This window comes from Alligator mississippiensis, chromosome 1 (genome assembly GCF_030867095.1).
Source record: "Alligator mississippiensis isolate rAllMis1 chromosome 1, rAllMis1, whole genome shotgun sequence".
Classification (NCBI taxonomy): domain Eukaryota; kingdom Metazoa; phylum Chordata; order Crocodylia; family Alligatoridae; genus Alligator; species Alligator mississippiensis.
This window is the reverse complement of record NC_081824.1, coordinates 416,110,474-416,128,828: the sequence shown is the minus strand read 5'-3', so window position 1 is coordinate 416,128,828 and position 18,355 is coordinate 416,110,474. Positions and strand designations below refer to the sequence as shown.

General features: G+C 41.5%; 2 protein-coding genes across 5 annotated transcripts in view; one reads left to right on the top strand and one right to left on the bottom strand.

The window, feature by feature from the left end:
- INTS6 (integrator complex subunit 6) overlaps positions 1–18,355 on the top strand; it is a 173,127-nt gene that overhangs the window by 77,588 nt on the left and 77,184 nt on the right. The window lies entirely within an intron of this gene.
- Positions 1–18,355, bottom strand: part of SERPINE3 (serpin family E member 3) — a 35,911-nt gene that overhangs the window by 11,344 nt on the left and 6,212 nt on the right. The window contains exons 1-5 of one of the 4 annotated variants that reach the window (XM_019491375.2): positions 16,373–16,714; positions 14,924–15,221; positions 6,518–6,751; positions 5,316–5,513; positions 2,548–2,746 (exon numbers count right to left, since the gene is read on the bottom strand). In XM_019491375.2, the coding sequence (XP_019346920.1) occupies positions 2,548–2,746; positions 5,316–5,513; positions 6,518–6,751; positions 14,924–15,182 (890 nt within the window). In that variant the 5' untranslated portion in view covers positions 15,183–15,221; positions 16,373–16,714. Of the gene's footprint in view, positions 1–2,547; positions 2,747–5,315; positions 5,514–6,517; positions 6,752–14,923; positions 15,222–16,372; positions 16,715–18,355 lie in introns of those variants that run through there. The other 3 variants (XM_019491373.2, XM_019491374.2, XM_059732243.1) reach the window with 3 other exon arrangements.

The following is an 18,355-nucleotide window of genomic DNA, read 5'->3' as shown; positions in this document are numbered from 1 at the left end:
TGTGTATTCACCTCTTCCCTTGGTAGTTTGTTCCAGTGGTTAATCGCTCTCAATTTTAATCATGTCTGGCTTTACTTTTTAGCCAATGGTTCTTGTGATACCTTTCCCTACAAGATTAAAGGGTCCTTTGGAAGAGACCAGTATTTTCTCCCTTTTTGATACTATAATCAAGTCACCTCTCAATCTTCTTGACAGATGAACTTTGCATTTTCTGCTTTTGGTACTTTGTTCTTTATAGAAGCATAGTATATTTGCTTATAGATAAGGACCCTAGGGACACATCTGCAAAATATTATCTTAGAAAAAGAATATTAATGCATCAGACATTTTTTCAGTACTTGTTAGCACTAGCGATGTATTTCTAGAAGTATTAACAGAGCTGTTTCATGCTGATCAATGAATTGGTTACATTTAGGAAATGCCCTTTCTCAGCTGCATCCAGATGTATTATGTGATTCATCCTGCTATACTATTCATTTGAACATCTGTTGAAAACATGCTGTCAGATTACATGCACATTCCTGAAATGGTGAAGGACTAGAGTGCAAAAGGGAAAATACAAGATTGTCCTGTGTATGGAGGAAATTCCAAGCTTGATGATAGTTTCTGAGCTTGACTTCAGTCTTGTAATTTACAAATATGTTATAAAATAAAGTATTTTTTAAAGATTTTTCTTCAAAGCCAGGAAATGCAAAAATATGCAGAAATAGGGTTCTCCCCTCCCCTCACCTTCTTTGTAGCTTTTTGGCCGCATTGAGAGGAGTTCAGATGTACAATATGTGGCATGTCTGTGGTGCCACACACTGCACATGCAGGCATTCCTCATACTGCTACTTTGCAGCACAGGGGGTTGGGGGCACAAGCAGCAGCAGCATGCACTGTCCAAAACCACAGCCTGGCTGGCTGGAGTCGTACTCCAGCTGCTGGCCAGGCTCCAAGTGTCAGGAACATTTCTACTGCAGCCCCAGGAGGCCCCCAAGGCCCAGTTAAGGCTGCTGGGGCCAGACCGGTGCTGACCCCAGCCTCTCTTACCCCACCTGGGGTAACCTGCTGCATGCTGGAGCATGCATGGCATGGGCATTCCCTGGGGACAAGTAGCAGCAGCACAAGGTATAACGTCTGTGCCTAGCCTTTTTATGTGTAACTTCTGTGTAACCTTGTTATGTTGCTGCTTGTCTCCTGGGAAGCAAATGTCTGAGGTCATCTGGATGCACCCTTTAAGTCTAGGGACAGAATTTACACATAAATTGGTTTAAGTGATCAGAAACTGGTTAAAAATATGTCACAATAGAAGTTCAGTGTGCTTAAACCACTTTTAAAATGACTGAAACAGGTTTAAACCTGGTTGGTGTAGTATCAGACTGAACTGACTTAGGTCAACCTGGTTTATGGAACTTCTGTTCCAGACCCCCTTCCCAGTTCAAGTTAACTCACATTCCCCCAGCATCCTGGGATGACTTGCAGTCCTGGGCTCTGCTGTCTGTTCCCATGGAGCAGGGTTGGCCCTGCCCATCTGCTCCTTAGCTGGAGCACTATCACTGCTCTGGCTGGCTGAAAAGGGGGCGTGTGTGAAGAAACCTGGCTCCAGTCCTGAGTCTGCTTGGCAGGGTTGGAGCAGCCCCTCACAGGCTTTTCTCCACTCTCCCCTTGAGCGGAGAGTGGAGGACATGGCCAGATGCCAGCCTAAGCTGGCATGCTGAGGTGGGGGGGGGTTTAAACCCCTCCAGCTGCCTGCAAGGGACCCCAGCAGGGGTCTGCCTGATGGGGGTGGAGCAACCCCTGCTCCCAGCTCAAGTGACGGCGGGGGGGGGAGGGGGAGGGAAGGGTATGGCCACACCTTGCCCGGGCTGGCACAGAAGTGGAGGGGGAGAAGCTTCTCCAACACAGCCTGGCTAGGGTCCATGTAGGCTAGGGTAGGGGTTTAAACCTCCCCCACTCATACTCAGCAGGCTGGCAGGGGCCTGGCCATGCCCCCACCCTCAGCTCAAGCAGGGAGTGGCGGAAAAGCCTCAGAAGGCTTCTTTCCCAGCTTCCCTCCCTTCTCTTTGGCACTGGCTGGCAGGCTGGGAGGTGTGCTCTAGCGCCCCCCAGCTTCTCCCCTGAGCCACTGCAGGCATGTGGCTGCATTTCCAGAAACAAAAGTGAATGTCTGTTCACTTGCTTTTTAGTTCAATCTGCACAGTTCAGACTAAACTGCAAAGATTGAACCAATTCAGCCTCAGGCTTTTTGACTGTCTGTACTTAGCCTAAAGGTTTATGGTACCTCATACTAACTGTTTAAATATAGGGAGGGACTATAGTTATAGCTATACCCTACCAAATACCTTACAGTGTTTTGAATTCCCCAGACATCTCTGCTTCTTGGATCAAGACAGGTTAGGGCTTGCCTGCCTCATGATGATGTGATGAGTAGAGTAGAGAAGAAAGTATTCCAGTAGAAGACGTGCTTTCTATGTCTGTAATCATATCAGCAGTACCATACACACAACTCTTAAAACAGGAGGTAAGAGTATAGCCACACCCTTGAAGAAGTGTAAAGTCACATACCTAGGCAGAAAAATATCCATTTTTATTCTCTTCAGATTATTTGCCCAGAGGGTGATAGTTTTAGGTGAGAGATGTGACTCAATGCGGGATAGAGATGTTCTTTGGTCACTGGGAAGCACCACAAACATGTTGACTGTCTCTCCCAGATAAGGCAACTCAACGACACTGAACTGCTCCAGAGATGCTGTGTGGAACTGACCTGCAGGTTTGAGAACATAATCCATCACTCAAGGAAAAAGGCAGTTCTGAGGATACAGTCTTTCACCACTAAGTCATGAGCTTGAGTGTGGATCAGGTTGCTAATAACTGAACATTATTATTGTTGACATAAATTGAGTTGATCATCTCAATACCCTTCCTATCAGACAAGTGTCCACATCACATGTCAGAAGCAACAAAAATGACAAAGCCCAGCACCCTTAGTGATTGTCTCAAAGGACAGTCCAATGAACTATAGGTATGTGGCTACCTTCTCATGCTAAAGGTAGTCCCAGTGGTCCAGGCTGAAGCATGTTGGTGAGGCAGTGTGGGTGTATTTGTATGGTGACTATCCTTGCTATGCCTGTTTGAGTAAATAGGTGTCTTAATTCTTTAGTTCTTTCAGCCCTGCACCATTTGTTAACTACACTTATTGATGAATTTAAAAAAAATCCTTCACTGAGAACGAGTGAATCGTCAATTTCTTGTCTTCACGACAGGGTAAAAGAATTGAGTAGTTCATTTGAGAACTACTTTACCCCAAACTGGCGAACATCACAGTTAGAGCTGCTTTTCAAGATCATGCCTCTTTATTGAACTGCAAAGCACTTTAACTTGTCAAATTCAAACAGAAGTTACCAAAACTGTATCTACAAAAAGTCATAAATTTAGTGAGTTTTCAAATTAGTAACTCATTGCTAGCTACCAGGCTATAGGAGTCATTACTAAATCCAGGCTGGATTTTTTTTGTTCCTGAAAGATAAGTTATAGTTCAAACAGGTAAAGGTAGGAAGTTCTATGGGCTTGGATATACAGGAGGTCAGACCAGAAAATCATGCTCACGCTTTGTGGCTTTATAGGCTCTGAATCAATTGGTTGCTGCTGGCTACATCACCTACATTGTAACTCTTGAAATGATGTGATCTGTGGAAGATGGGCCAATGTGTCTGGAAGAAGTCATTCTGGGCATTTGGAACATGCTTATAAGATATGTACAGTCTGAATATATTGATATGGCCTTTGTTAACAGAGAAGATGAGGCCATGATTATTCCAAAGGCATTTTCTCCAGGATACCCAATTGAGAAGCTCCTTCTAGAAAACAGGAAAATGGCTGGAATCTGTAAGTGACTCCAGTGAGACTCTAACATGACTCACTGTGTGCCTGAGTGAGTCAAGTTAGATGCCCTCCATTCCAAAACACAAACTTCTCTTCCTGCTTTCTGGTGGTGTGTGGGTTTCTCAATGACACGGAGGGGTTTATTAACTGCTAGTATCAAAGGCAGGTAAGGACATGACTTGGTTTTGCCACTGCAAGCTGAGATTGCAAGCCCTCTGAATAACCTTAACTGTCTGTGAATAAAGGCTTCTCTATGTGTGAAGGTGGAAATGGCCCTTTCAAAGCAAGTGTCAGACTGGTTTAAGCTTTCCCTTCCCAAAGCATCCTCTTTACTGTGATTTTTTTCTCCCAATGAGAAACCCAGGCCAGAGTTGGAGGTGTAGCTCTAGAAGAGGAGCCTCAGGGTGCCAGAAATGCCATCTTGGCACTGTGGGGGATGCTGTGATTCATTTACTGTATGCTACTTCAGTGCCAGCTTCAGGAAATAGAAGACCCCCCCCCCCGCCCCCCCAGGGCAGTGCTGTACTATAGGGCTAGTATTCCAATAGTTAATGGCATTCCAGGAACACGTTCTGCCATGGTCAGCAGGGAAGGAGTTAAATGTAGGTTGCAGCACAAATGCTTGGTTGCAAAATGACTTCTACTCTATGGAATATCAAACTTACTCAGTTTCATAGGTTTCCCTACTCAGATGCAGGAGCTGTGGTAACAAATGTAGAGGTTTGTGCTTTTGGGCATCAATGAGTATCTATATGCTATGTCCCAGGTACTGATATAGGGATAGCTAATGATCATGATATTGAAGTATTTGGCAGTAGGTTATTACTTATTAGGTCATAGCACTCATTAGTTTTGAAAATGCAGCACAGCACTAAGATTTCTACTTCTATCCAGTGATCCTCTGCAGAACAGTACCAGAGTGTGTGCAGCATTATCAGATGCCTTCCAATGGATGAAGTGTTAAAATATAAACTATTCTTCAAGTGGCAATATAAACTGCCCCCTTCAAGTGGCTTTCCTGGTAGGGAGATCTCACATTTTTTCAGATAAAGCAAGAGGATAATCCTAGTCTTTTACTCGAGAGACCTTCCCCCTCAATAAGGGTCCAATATTGCTCCCACTGATAGGAACTTGATTTTCAACTTCAGTGAGAGCAGAACTGAGCCTTAAAACAGAATCTAACATTCAAGTTTCTACATTCAAGTCCAGAGCATGAATGGCTTCTACTTTTGCTTTAACTTGTCCTGCGATTCCAGTGTCTAACTCATTTTCACAGAAGACTTCTATAAGGGAAAGGCTTGTTTCTGAGCCATTGTATTTTTTTCTTGGAGTTTCTCCAAACTGAGATTGGGCTTTCTTCAATGTCAGTACAGCACCTCGCACATTGTGGGCAATGCTGAACTATATAAATAATAATATCCATAGTTTACAGTATCACTTAAAATGGTTACCATAATTAACATCAGCTGTTTGGTACATTGTTGGCACTTTCAGGATGAAGCCCTCAGCCGTAGTAAAAGCCAAGGGCTGTGTGTCTGTGAAGGAGAATTTCTTTTGCCACATGCTTTTGAAGTACATGGTGCTCACCACAGCTATCTGGTTAAGTGGTGAACTGGCCCTCTCCAAAGATATGCTGTCTGCTTCCTCATCTGCACAGAAAGAGAGAGGATAAATTATCTTCCATTTTGCATATGCACATGTTCCAAAATATATTTCCTCATGTTTGATATATGCCAGAAATTTTAGCCTGGAATTTGTTCACCATTAGAGCCCACTCTATTACATGATTAAGTATGTTGCAGAATTAATCCTGCATCTCACTGTTCAAGTGATATTTTAGACTCTTGTTTAAAACTCTTATGAACCTATTTTTCTGCTGTGCTGCAGAAGTGGCCATGTCTGATTGGTGAGGTAAATGTTCTACCCGCCATGCTTGGGGCTGATGTTTGTGTAAATTTTTCTAGTTAATGATATCCTATTTCATTCACAGCTAATCTATGAAAGCAATTGGCAGGTTTTTAACTTCCTGACCTTGACTTCTGACCATGGATTGTCTTCTGGCTATCAGGATTTGGCTCCTGACCCCATGACTAGATAGCTGTTGGCCACAGGCACCTGAACACATTCCAGTAAAGTGGATTTGCTTCTTGCTTTTGCCCCCTGACTTAGCATCTGACTTGGGTTGTGGCCTCTCCCAGTCCCTGGCTCTAGTCATTTGGCTGAGCTATCTTAACTTTCCTGACACCATGAAGCTTGCTCCTGTGAGTAATCCACAGCTCCCTGGGAGAATTCTCCACATTGAACTCAAGAATCAGTATTTTTACCAAATGTGGGCCTAACTTGCCAAATCTAAGACCATATCTGCAGAGTAGATATCAACATCCCAGGAGACTAAGGCTGAACAATTAAGAGCCTGATCTATGAACCTTTACGCAGCCCTACTGAAGCTTTGCCTAAGGTGAGTGGTGACTTGGTATCAGAGCTGGAGTTAAAGCTAAGGCATTCCTGGCTCCAGGTCTTCTGTTCAGATTGTTAAACCATGTCTCCCTGCATAAAGCATATTCCTAAACTTTATTATGCTTAATTGAACACTGGGGTACACCTGCTAGTATCTAGTGGTGTCCTATGTCATCATCTTTACTAGTTGTTTTACCTCCAATGTTACTGGAGACCCATTCGCTTATCTGTGCTGCAGTCCTGTTAGGTTCACTGAAGTTGGTTTGCTGCAGACTGCTATTGGCCCACAGGGTAGCATGCTCAATGAAAAAGGGTGAGAGGTGAACACTAGCTTGGATAAATAGGGCACATGCCAGCTGAACCACTGTGCCTTGGCTAGTATTAGTCATCTCTTCATGTACAGCACGCATGAAGTCCTGTACTCTCTCATCTGCCAGACAAGAGAAAAATCAAGGTCATAATTACTGTGACAAACCTAACAATACCAAAAATTAACTGTTAATGATAATTCTGTGCCAAGAACATTGTCAGCAAATAGCAATGAACCTATGTCATGGCAAGAGCACTTAAGAAATGGGATGCCAATGTTAATTATGCCTTCTGGAAGTTACTGCAATATAAGGTAATTCATAATAATTGAAGTATGTGTAGCTATTAGTAGGTCAGAAACTACTGAGTACACTTCAATGCACTGTGCATATACAGAACCTTTCCTGTTAAAACCCTACCCTAGAGGAAAGTGAAAAAACCCCCCAAGATGTCCTGTCAAATAAGCTGTGCGTGAAAATTCCTTCTTAATTTTAAATTTTAAAGTTATTTCACATGTGTATATGTGAGCAAGAATCCCTGAAGCTCTAGATCTAATCCATTGCAACCTCTAAGTGCCATGGCTGTTTCTAGTAATCGTCCATATTTTTCACTGAAAGCTGAATTCTACCAGAGCCTATTTAGGTGCAATATTCAAATAACTGATTATATTTAGAGAAAAAAAGACCTCTGTATACCTAACCTGAGCTCTCTCATGTACAATAGACACTACTTTCAAAATCGCTACATTGTGGATTCAGTAAGGAGCTAACCTCACATCATATTTTCTCTCACTTTTCTATTTGAATATCATTCTTGTTTCAACGATCTGTGTACATGCACTTTTATGGGATTTAGGGCTTCTAGCATCGAGTTGCAGAGCTGTGTAATGAGTATGTTGCATGTTCTCAAAGGTGGAGTAGCGCTTATGTACTAGGGTGTTGTTATTGGTTCCATGTATATAATAACGGAGTGCATGCCTCTGACCACCTTAGTTCCTTCTATACTGCATTAAAACCAAAACTACTTTTTGTGTTTGAGAGCTAGAGCCTTATTGTTATTTAGATGATTGGAGTCATTTGCTTGGAGGCTAACTTAGGCCTTGACACCCAAAGAGGATTCAAAATGTGTGCAACTACTTGGCCATCTTTCCAGAAAGAAATGCAGGTGTTCAGTGCCTTGTGAACCTAGGAGAGGTTCCGCTCCTGTCTCAGTGCCTGCCCCGCACAGCCCCACATTGCCAGGGCAGTGCAGGATGGACAGCGGTGGCAAGGAGACCCCTGGCGCAGATCTCTGCTCCATGCAGAGCTGAGTCATGCAGCAGGGACCAGCAGACTTGCTTGCCACTCTGCGCTGCTTCCCTGCCCTGTGACCTGGTGTAATAGGGATCAGAGATTCACGCGGGGGTCTCTTCACATGCATGAAGGGCAGCAGCCCTCCTCCTCCCCTGGACAAGCCACCCACAGCCCTGTCTTGCTCCCTGCTGGGGCCATGCAGCCCCTGGCCCCAAGCCCTGCCCGGCTGGGTAGGGTTGCATGAAGCTTCCCTTGCAGCGCATTTGAAACAGATTTGGCCAAAACGAAACAGGACAGTAATCCAAAACGCTGAAACAAATCACTGTCCTCTGAAATGGCCAAATCTGAAACTGAATCGAAACACAGCTGTTTCGCACAGCCCTAATAAGCACTTCCTGGGCCCAGCACTCTAGTCTCCAACACTGTGATCTTCATCAGTGATTGAAAACTCCCTCCATTGGTGGGAGTAAGGTGGTTGCTGTGAAAAAGGATGCTTCTTAACATAGATGGAGCCGATGATGTCATCCAAACTCATTTTAAATGTAGTTTAAACTAATGGAAGGATACCTACTTTTGTGTATGTAACTAAGGTTCTCAATTTTAAAATACTAAAATGGGATATGCTAACACAAGTAGTTAGTGAAGTCAGCATGACTGAAGAATTCAGGCATTTGAATGCAGAGAGATCCAGGAGTTTCTTCAAGTCATTCTATCAGGCATCTGTACTAGAAGAGGAAAAAACATTTGCAGAAAAGAGCACCTGACCAAACTACAAGAATACCTGCCTGAAGAACGATATTGCTGCAAAGAAAGCAGAGAACCAAGACAGAATGGAAAAAGGATTGTTCCCTAAAAGAAAACCGTGGACCATGCAGCAGTAAGTTGAGAATTGCCAGAAGTGTTAGACCTTGCAAAAGATATTAAAACAAAGAGTGAAAGGTTCTTCAGCTCTATAAATAATGAAATGACAAGGAAAGAAATGGAGACACTATGCAGTGAGGGTGGAGCAGAAATTTATGATAGTTGTCAGTGTTGCTCAAAGACTAAATTTCACTTTAGTTTTCCATGGGAGGAAAGGCAAGATTGCTAATGCGTATAGAAATTGAAATTACCACAACTAAGGTGGGAACAAAACTCTAGTATCATAATGCACTCAAGCTGGGGAGACAGATAATTTCCATCCCAGGCTGCTAAGACAACTGGCACATAAAATTGGATGACCACTAACGAGCATTAAATAAATCTGTCCAATCATGGTAGGTATCATATGGCTGGAGAACAGTGATTTTAGTAGCTATATCTCAATTAGTTTGACCTCAGTAGCTTCCAAAGCTTGCTCAGATTGAACTAACATGAAAGATTTTTGGTAAAATAACCAATTTTCTAAAAAAAAGGAAATGCAGATCTTGCCTACTTAGATGTCAGCAAAATGTTTAATATGGTTCAATGAAGGAGATTGTTAGTTAAGTTAGAGAAGGTGAAGATTAGTAGAGTAACTGAAGTAGCTAAGGAGCTGGCTAAAAGGGAGACAGAAAAAGGTAACGTTGAAAGGGAAAGGATCAGGCTGAAAAGTAGTTACTAGTGAAATTTTCATTAATCGTCTGATGGAAGACAAGGATGGCACCTCTGAGGCACAGTTAGGAGACAACCTCAGTGCATAGGAAAATTGTGGTACCACGCATAAAGAGCCAAGTGATCTTGAGAACTGGAGTAATAGAAATGTGATGAAATTCACTAGTGCAGAGTTCAAGGCTGTGTGCCCGGGGACCAAAAGTAAGACTTTTCTGATCATCTGCATGGGTCAGGAAGGATTTCCCCCCTCATGATTATGTATAATCTGCTGGGGATTTGTATTTATTTATTTATTTTATGTATAGAGCAGACCTTGCTATACTTTTTTTGTAGCTTGATGCTAGAGGTGCCATTTTGCACAAGTAAACGCAAGGAGGTAACTCTTGAAGAACAACAGTTATCAGCACATAACCCGTTATACAGTCAGTTTCTTTCTTTTCCTGGTTCAACAGAGTGATCTTATATACAATTATGCTTTGGCAGTTACTTTGCAGTATGATCTCCTAGTGCCTCATTTGCTCTGCTAGAAGGAAACTGGGAGAAGGGAGACTTGGTGAATGGTATATCCCCAGAACCATGCCCTCCATGCGTAGGGATTATTAGACTCTGCTAAAAGCATCAGAAAGGCCCTGCACATGGGCCTTCTGCTGTCCCCTGGTCACTTCTGCTTGCACAGAACTTGGTTTTCTCTGCCAGTAGCTTTTTTTCAAGAGTCTCTTTGGAAAGGGGAAAGGTGTTCATGGACTGGAGAAGGACTCTGAGGCTGTATCAGTTTCTCCATGGAGTGGGCAAGTGAAGGAGATGTTGTTTCTGAGCTTCCCAGGCTCATGTAAAGGTCCCAAGAACCTGTGGCATGGGAAAATATTGGTGAGCCCCTAGGACCTTCCTGTGTCTTCTGACAATTGCCCCTCCACCCTTGATCATCATGCAAAAAACTCAATGTGCATAAGACTAATGTACCCTCTGGGAGACAGTGTTGAAGCTATTCTGGCCCAAGGCTTTGATTTCCTAAAAATGTTCTTATTTCAGAATTTCAAATCAATAACAATGATCAGTGAAGTTCTCTGCTAACAAGGATCTAATAGAAGCAGGATTCACAGATTCATAGATGCTAGGGTTGAAAGGGACCTCAACAGATGATCGAGTCTGACCCCATGCCTAGGCAGAAAAGAGTGCTAGGGGCAGATGACCTCAGCCAGATGCCTATCCAGCCTTCTCTTAAAGACCTCCAAGGTAGGGGAGAGCACCACCTCCTTTGGAAGCCCATTCTGAATTTTGGCTTTCCTCACTGTGAAGTTTTTCCTGATATCTAGCCTAAATCTGCTGTCTGTCAGTTTGTGACCACTGTTCCCTGTTATCCCAAGAGGTGCCCTGGTGAATACAGCATCTCTGATCCCTTGCTGCATCCCCCTAATGAATTTGTAGGTGGCCACAAGATCACCTTTTAGCCTTCTCTTGTAGGGGCTGAAAAGGTCCAGGTCCCTCAGTCTCTCCTCACAGGGCTTGTCCTGTAAGCCCCTAACCATATGAGTGGCCCTCCTCTGGACCCTCTCAAGTCTATCAATATCATTCTTGAAGTACAGCACCCAAAACTGGATGCAGTACTCCAACTGTGGTCTGACCAATGCCACATAGAGGGGAAGTATCACCTCCTTGGTTCTATTTGTCATGCATCTGCTGATGCATGATAAAGTCCGGTTAGCTTTGCTGATGATTTTGTCACACTGATGACTCGTTCATCTTGGAGTCCACTATGACTCCAAGATCCCTTTCTGCTTCAGGGCAATACCGACCCATCTACTACCACTCTCTGGGTGCGACCACTAAGCCAATCTGCCACCCACCGGACTGTGTAAACATCTATGTCACAGCCTCTTAATTTATTTATGAGAATGGGATGAGATACTGTATTGAAAGCCTTGCTAAAATCCAAGAAAACGACATCCACCTCTACTCCTGTGTCTAAGCATTTTGTGACCCTGTCATAAAACACAACCAGATTGGACAGGCATGATCTACCTGCTATGAATCCATGCTGGTTTCCCTGCTGCATTATTTTTCCCACTGGATTCCCACAAATATGATACTTCATAATCTTTTCAAAGACCTTTCCAAGGATGGAGGTGAGACTGACTGGCCTATAATTACTTGGATCCTCCTTCTTCCCTTCTTGAAAATAGGAACCACATTGGCCCTTTTCCAGTCCTCTGGGACTTGACCCAAGCACCACGAGTGCTCAAACAGCCATGCCAGTGGTTCTGCTATGACATCCTAATTCTTTCAGTAGTCTCGGATGCAGCTCATCCGAACCTGTGGACAGGATGTTGACATTGCAGGTATACACGTTCCTCTGGACATGTTTGTACCCCAGACACTGCAGCAATGTGCTACTGTGGCAGAACCTGACCAGGGAGAAATACAAACAAACACAAAACAGATGAGTTTACTTTGAACTTTGCAAAGGGAGAGAGAAAACAAGCCCAAATGGGCAAAAGCAAAGCTTCCTCTTTTGGTACTTCCAAAAGAGGTGCTATTAGTTATAATTATTCATTTGTCTGGAGACCCCAGGAGTGATTGAGCCCTGCTGTGTTAAATGCTACTACAGTACACAATAAAAAAAATCCCTGTCCCCAAAGAGCTTGAAGTCAAGTTAGACAAGACAGATGGTTGGAGGGGAAACATGAGGACAAGGAAATGAAGCGACTTGTCCATGCTCACAGTGCACATCAGTTACAGAATGAAGATCAGAACCAAGATCTCCTGATTCTCAGTCCAGTGCCATAGCTCCTCGATCATCCTGACTCTAAGGAGTTTTAAAGTCTATGAGTCCATGTTTTTGATAATGCCAGCCAATTTCTACCGCCAAAGAATCCAATTCATAATTGCTAAGCACGTGATGTCCCTTTAATCTTCTACATTAAGACTAATTATATGCATGAAGCTTTTTGTTTAAAATTTACCATCACTGCGGGGGGGGGGAGTGAGTTCCTTGAATGGATATCAAGAAGATTCACATATTTTTAAGTGTAAAGTACCTTTCTCATTTGTTTTGCATTAGAACTGTAGTGCTTGACACATTTACAAGGTGAAAGAAATCAAAGATGGTAAAATAAGAAGCAGATGTTATGAGGTACAACATCTCAAGTGTGCAACCTTAGTAATATCAAAATTCTTAGCTAACTAAAGTTCTGAATTCTTACTTGTAGGCCAAGTCAAAGCTGCTCTTAAAATACTTTATCTGATACTCATTTTTCACACAGGCACCTATTTACTTCTTAATTTTAGTCAGTTCTAGAATACAGCTTAGCAAACCTACCAAACATTAAAAGAGGACATTAATGCCAGGAAAAGCAGATTCCCTTAAGGAGAGCTGACTCTTCAGTCACTAGGGAAATATGATTGACATGTAAGTGCTATAAAGTGAGCTCATAAGTGGGTAAATCATCAAGTTTAAAGCGGAGCCATCAATGGCTCAGTGTTTAAGTGGAAGGAGGTATCAAGTACGGTTCTTCTGAAGCTTCTCCTGGATCCAGTACTGTTTAACATCATTAATGATTTGGAGGATGGAATGGAGTGGACAATTAACAAATATGCAGTTGACATCAAGCTGAGTGGGAGAGCAGACACTTAAGAGGACAGTAAGATGCAAAATGGCCTTGTCAAATTGGAAAAATGGTCTGAAATGAATTGGATGAAATTAATTGAGGACAAGTGCAAGGTACTTCACTTAGGATAAAACAATCAAATGCACAAGTAGACAAGGGGGATAACTGTTGCAGCACTGCAGAAAAAGAAACTGGGGGTTATAGTAGGTCGTGAATTGAGTCTGAGTCAACAATATAATGTTGCAAAGAAAGCTAATAACACACTGGGATGTATTAACAGGAATGTAGCATGCAAGTCACAGAACTGATTTATTTTACTCTATACAGCACTGGTAAAGCCTCACCTAGAATACTATGTCTAGTTTTGGGCAGTGCAATTCAAGAATGATGTGGACAAACTGCAAAATTCCGCTGACTCAAGGAGAATTTGATAATATTCTTCTAAAAAAAAGAAAAAAAACATTGTAATAAAGAAGATGGTGACCCACAGGGGACAGGACAATTAGTAATGGGCTTTAATTGCAACAAGAGAGATTTAGTTTGCATATTAGGAAGAGCTTTCTAGCTACGAGGATGGTTAAGCACTGCAATATGTTAGATAGGGAGACTGCAGAATTCGGGAAATGTTTAAGTTCAGAGTAAACAAAACATTTATCTGAGATGTTGTAGACAGAAATGATCCTATTTGAACAGAATTGGACTAGGGATCCTCCTGCATTCCTTCCAGCCCTGTCTTTCTATAATTCTTTGGTTTTTGTATGCTACGAATGTAGTTTTTGCTGGACCACTGCATTTTTATATTGCCTCCTTCACTGTAGTTAAAAGCAGAGGGCATTTTTACACATGCTCCAGGGGGCGTACTTTAATTAGCAAGCCACACTAATTAAAAGTGCCCGAGCATCACATGTATCAGTGTCCCCTGCGCTGAAAAATGATGGTGGGGCACTTTGAACTAAAGCTCAGTGAATGAGCTTTAGTTCAAAGCGCCCTGCCACTATTTTTCAGCACGGAGATGCTGATACACATGATGTCAGAATCTGCTGGAGCATGTTTATTTCTGTGCTCCAGAAGACTTGATTAATCGATTTCTAGCACATTGAAGCTGCCTCCCTGCTCATCTGTAGGGGCCCTTTGTTTTACAGTCTGGTTATTCTACTGATACTATAGGTGTCAGAAAAATTATATTATATATGGCAATAACTGTATATAATAGCTAGCTTTCATTGTGATTGAATCACTGTCTTTGAATAGCAGTGATTTTCAGAACAGTAATAATGACCAAGTAAAGACAGCTGAGAACAATGAAATCTCTATTGATTTCAACTTTTGTCTTTGTGTAATGAAAATAAACGTTAGGGTTAAGAATATTAACATCAGCTATACTGCCTGTAGAATGCATATCAGCTACAAATTTTGAAGATGAAACAGTCATCTGTTTTTTTATAAACATTAGGCAGATCAAGAAATATAGCTTTTGCTACATTATTTCAGGTGGTAGAATTAATCCTGGGTTGAAACGAGAAGACTATCCTGAGAATCCAACATTAATTTAGCTGAATTGAAGACATCTGCCTCTTACATGCTCTTTCCAAACCCTCTGTGTGTGTTCTTCTTTTAAATGTATCTTTTGGAATTAGAAGAAAAAGAGTGAGCGTTGATCAAAAAGAAGTAGGAAGAATGTATTCATACTGACTATTTGAACTGTTCCTAGAACTCAACTGACATTAGACAACCAAATTATGGGATCCCTCCCCCTCTCCCACTGGTATTTACTGTATAATATAAAACAGTTATTAATAGGTAATTTTTCAAACAGTACATTACCATGGATGTTGTATCCTAGAGCATTTTCCAGCTGTGCAAAAGTATTTCCTTGAGCTCCAAACTGCAGCAACTCCAAAGAGATGATCACACTTGCTGGTGAAATTATCAGGTTAGTTCTGTTCCCTGGTTCTGCTAATTGCTGGTAGAGGTTAATGGCAAATTCAGTCATTAGCTCCTTCAGTTCATGATAGAGGTCACAACTCCCATTGTTTAAGAAGCAAGAGTACAGAATGAGCCAGGGCAATAGAATAGACAACATGAAGGCAGGGTATGGAATATCTCCAACAGACTATTACACCTGTAATCAACAATTCAGATATTCAGAAAAGTTGGATACTCAAATGACAAGTGAATGATTGCTTTACATGTGTATTCATGTGAAACTTACTATAGAAATAAATAGCCAGAAAGATCCAGATGGTGTTATCATAAGTAACATGTTCTACACTGGCTATTAAGAACCAATCTTTCCTTAAAATATGCAGTGTAACAATTTTCATTGATAGTTGACCAGAACAGTGCAGAAGATTTTCTTCTATAAAAATATATTTTTACTTTATAAGGCAAGAAGCAACTATCCAGCAAATTAAAAATTTAACTCCCTGTTAAATAATACATTTTATTTTTTGGTTAATATTTAGGATATCATTATCAAATTGAAGTGCCTCATGTCTGGCATTTGGTACTGGGCATCCACAGCTGCCACTGTCTTACCCTGCAGAGTAAGGCACTCAACCCCTTCACAGACAAGTGCATTTGGTTTAGATACTCAAAGATGAATGCAGATGTCTATTTTTAGCCATTGGGTTAGAACATTTTGGTCTTAATTTTCAAAAGTCTGCTATGAAGTTTTCAAGTATCATTATACGATACACACTACAAGCTCTGCAAATAAGGTAGCTTTGGGGAACAGCAGTGATGGCTATGCAAACTCTCTGCTTTGCATTTTTATGGTGGAGCAATAATATTTTTAACCATCTTGGAGTTACTGTTATAATTAAGGAGAAGAAAGGGTTTTTTTGGTGATATCATTTATTGGACCTATGGAGAGAGAGATGTTAGGCAAGCTTAGAGGAACAAGTTGCCCTTCCTCAGATCAGGGTAGTCTATTCCTGAAAGCTTGTCTAACATCTCTCCTAATTATGCACTGGGTTTAATAAACAGTATCACCAAAAAACCTTTGCATCTCATATATTTTCTGGACTATCACAGCAACAACATCATTCCACCCCTGTTCTAATTAAGGAATATTTAGAATTTCTAAATCAATACATTCCCTGAAATGCTAAAATGAAAGTAATTTCTATCCATAATTCTAGTTCTAAACACTGTATGTAAATCTATGTTTTTAAAAATAAACTCCAGTCAGTTTCAGTGTAGGATTTAATCCAACTCTCTTTCTATGCCCTTTGCTCTAGAGAGCACCTTTCACGCCTCAGATTTACTCACAGTTAACTGTGCTTAATTGCCTTGCCTTGCTATGTCCTCCTGTGCGTCTCAACTGGATCTCTGTATGTCTGTCCCCTTCTTTCGTAGGTAGTGGAACAAGGTCTAAGTCATGAGACTGCATTTAAAGGGATAGTCAGTGATCAGAGTCTCCATCGGCGATGTCTGTACCACCCTGTCCAAATTCCTCTAGGCTACAGACTCTATAGAGAGCCAAGCAAAGAGGCATGTCACTGACCAGCAAATCCAAGGCAAGGAACAAAAAAGGTATACATGGAGATACAGTCAGCAACTTCCTTTCAAACACTGCTCAAGCCTCATTAGACTTGTGACCTGCTTGTACTAAGCAAAACATCTCCTATCTCTTGTTTTCCTCCTTTTTTATGAATTCCATTGATTCCTGAGTCACAAAGAGGAGGAGAAGTGGTTCTCTGTGTACCAGGCACACAGTTATTTTTACCCTTTGAAACATTATTGAAATCCCCTGCAATTAAACTGTCTTTATTTTCCATGTTTTTTTTGAACGGCATCCCAAACAGAAGGATTTTCATTGACTCTTTGTTCTCAGGAAGAAAAACAATGTAGGGAAAGGGAATAAAATGGAATAGTTAACTTTGCTTTAACCAGTAATATGCTATCCACAATTAACCATTTTAAATACTATTTGAATTTTCACAACTTTCTAAGTGAGAGAATGCCAAATCCTGCTCATCTCATCCCTACACCTAGTCCTGTGGGAATCAATGGAAGATCTTAACTAAACCTAGTGGGATTTTACTCTGTAAATTTGTAAAAACAGCAAAACAAACAAACTAGGGATGGGGGAATATATATATGTATTCTGAGCTATGCTGCCTCAAAATATAAAATTTCCTTTTATTTGCAACCAGAAAGCACCGAGTTACTAGGAAAAGTTACCAGGAAAACAAAAGGTGTGAAGAACAAGCAACTTTAAGCTTAGCAGTTATGATAGTGCAATGTATTAGCTGCATTGCATCACATTCCAATACATTTTTTTTTTAGTATCAGGGAAGGACTCAGCAGTAGGTTCAGTTAGTTGGCCCACTTGAAAGCAAGCTGGCTTTCGTCCTTGATCACCTTCTCCAGTGTGCAGAGCAGTGCCTTCCTAATACTGCTCTGCAATTTTAATTGTTTTTAAAATAAAGTGAGTTTAGTTTTAGTGGAGGGTAAAAAGCCCAGAGGTGGAAAGTACTTGGTTTCATGATAGGACACTGAAGAAGAGCGAGAGGCTAAGTATACATGACTAGTTAGGTTCTAGTTGAGCAGAGTGGTTAAACCCCTGGTAGTCACAATGATTTCAAAGATTTTATTCCCATGCTTAACGTTAGGTGTGTGCTTAAATGTTTTTCTAAATCAGGACCTTCATTCTTGGCCTCTGTGCTGAGGCTGCCAATAAGAGTGTCAATTGCCTGGGAGATTCATGTCCACAAGGAAGTACCTGAGACCAACTGCTTCCTCAACTGCTTTTAGATGATAACCATTTTTGATCAGCAACTGAGTGCTGTACTCCCTGGGTGTCTCTAAGAGATATGTTAAGGTAGTGTGGCTCTTCACAGAAAGTGTTATCCAGTATTTTAATTTTAACAGCATGGTGCCAGTTATATTTTTCCTGCCATCATGACTAATGCAATACATCAGCTATCTTTCTCTACCAATATTAACTAATGAACTACAGCTTTCCTTTGTGGAGTGTGCTCACCACAGTTTGTGCAAGGGGTGTTTCTGTTGCTATGAATCTTTGGTTAAACTTAATTGCTTCATGTAGCTCCTGAGGCTGTCAGTTATTGCATTATGGCTTACAGGAATAAAAATGCTACAGATACTTAAATTAATTTAAAATATTAATAACCTTTTTCCTATTCATCCCATTTCTGTCTTCTGTTGAGTCCCTGGAGGAGATCCTTCCTTTTTCATGTCTATGTGACAAGGTATGTAACAGAATTCATAGATTTGTTGGAATCTGAC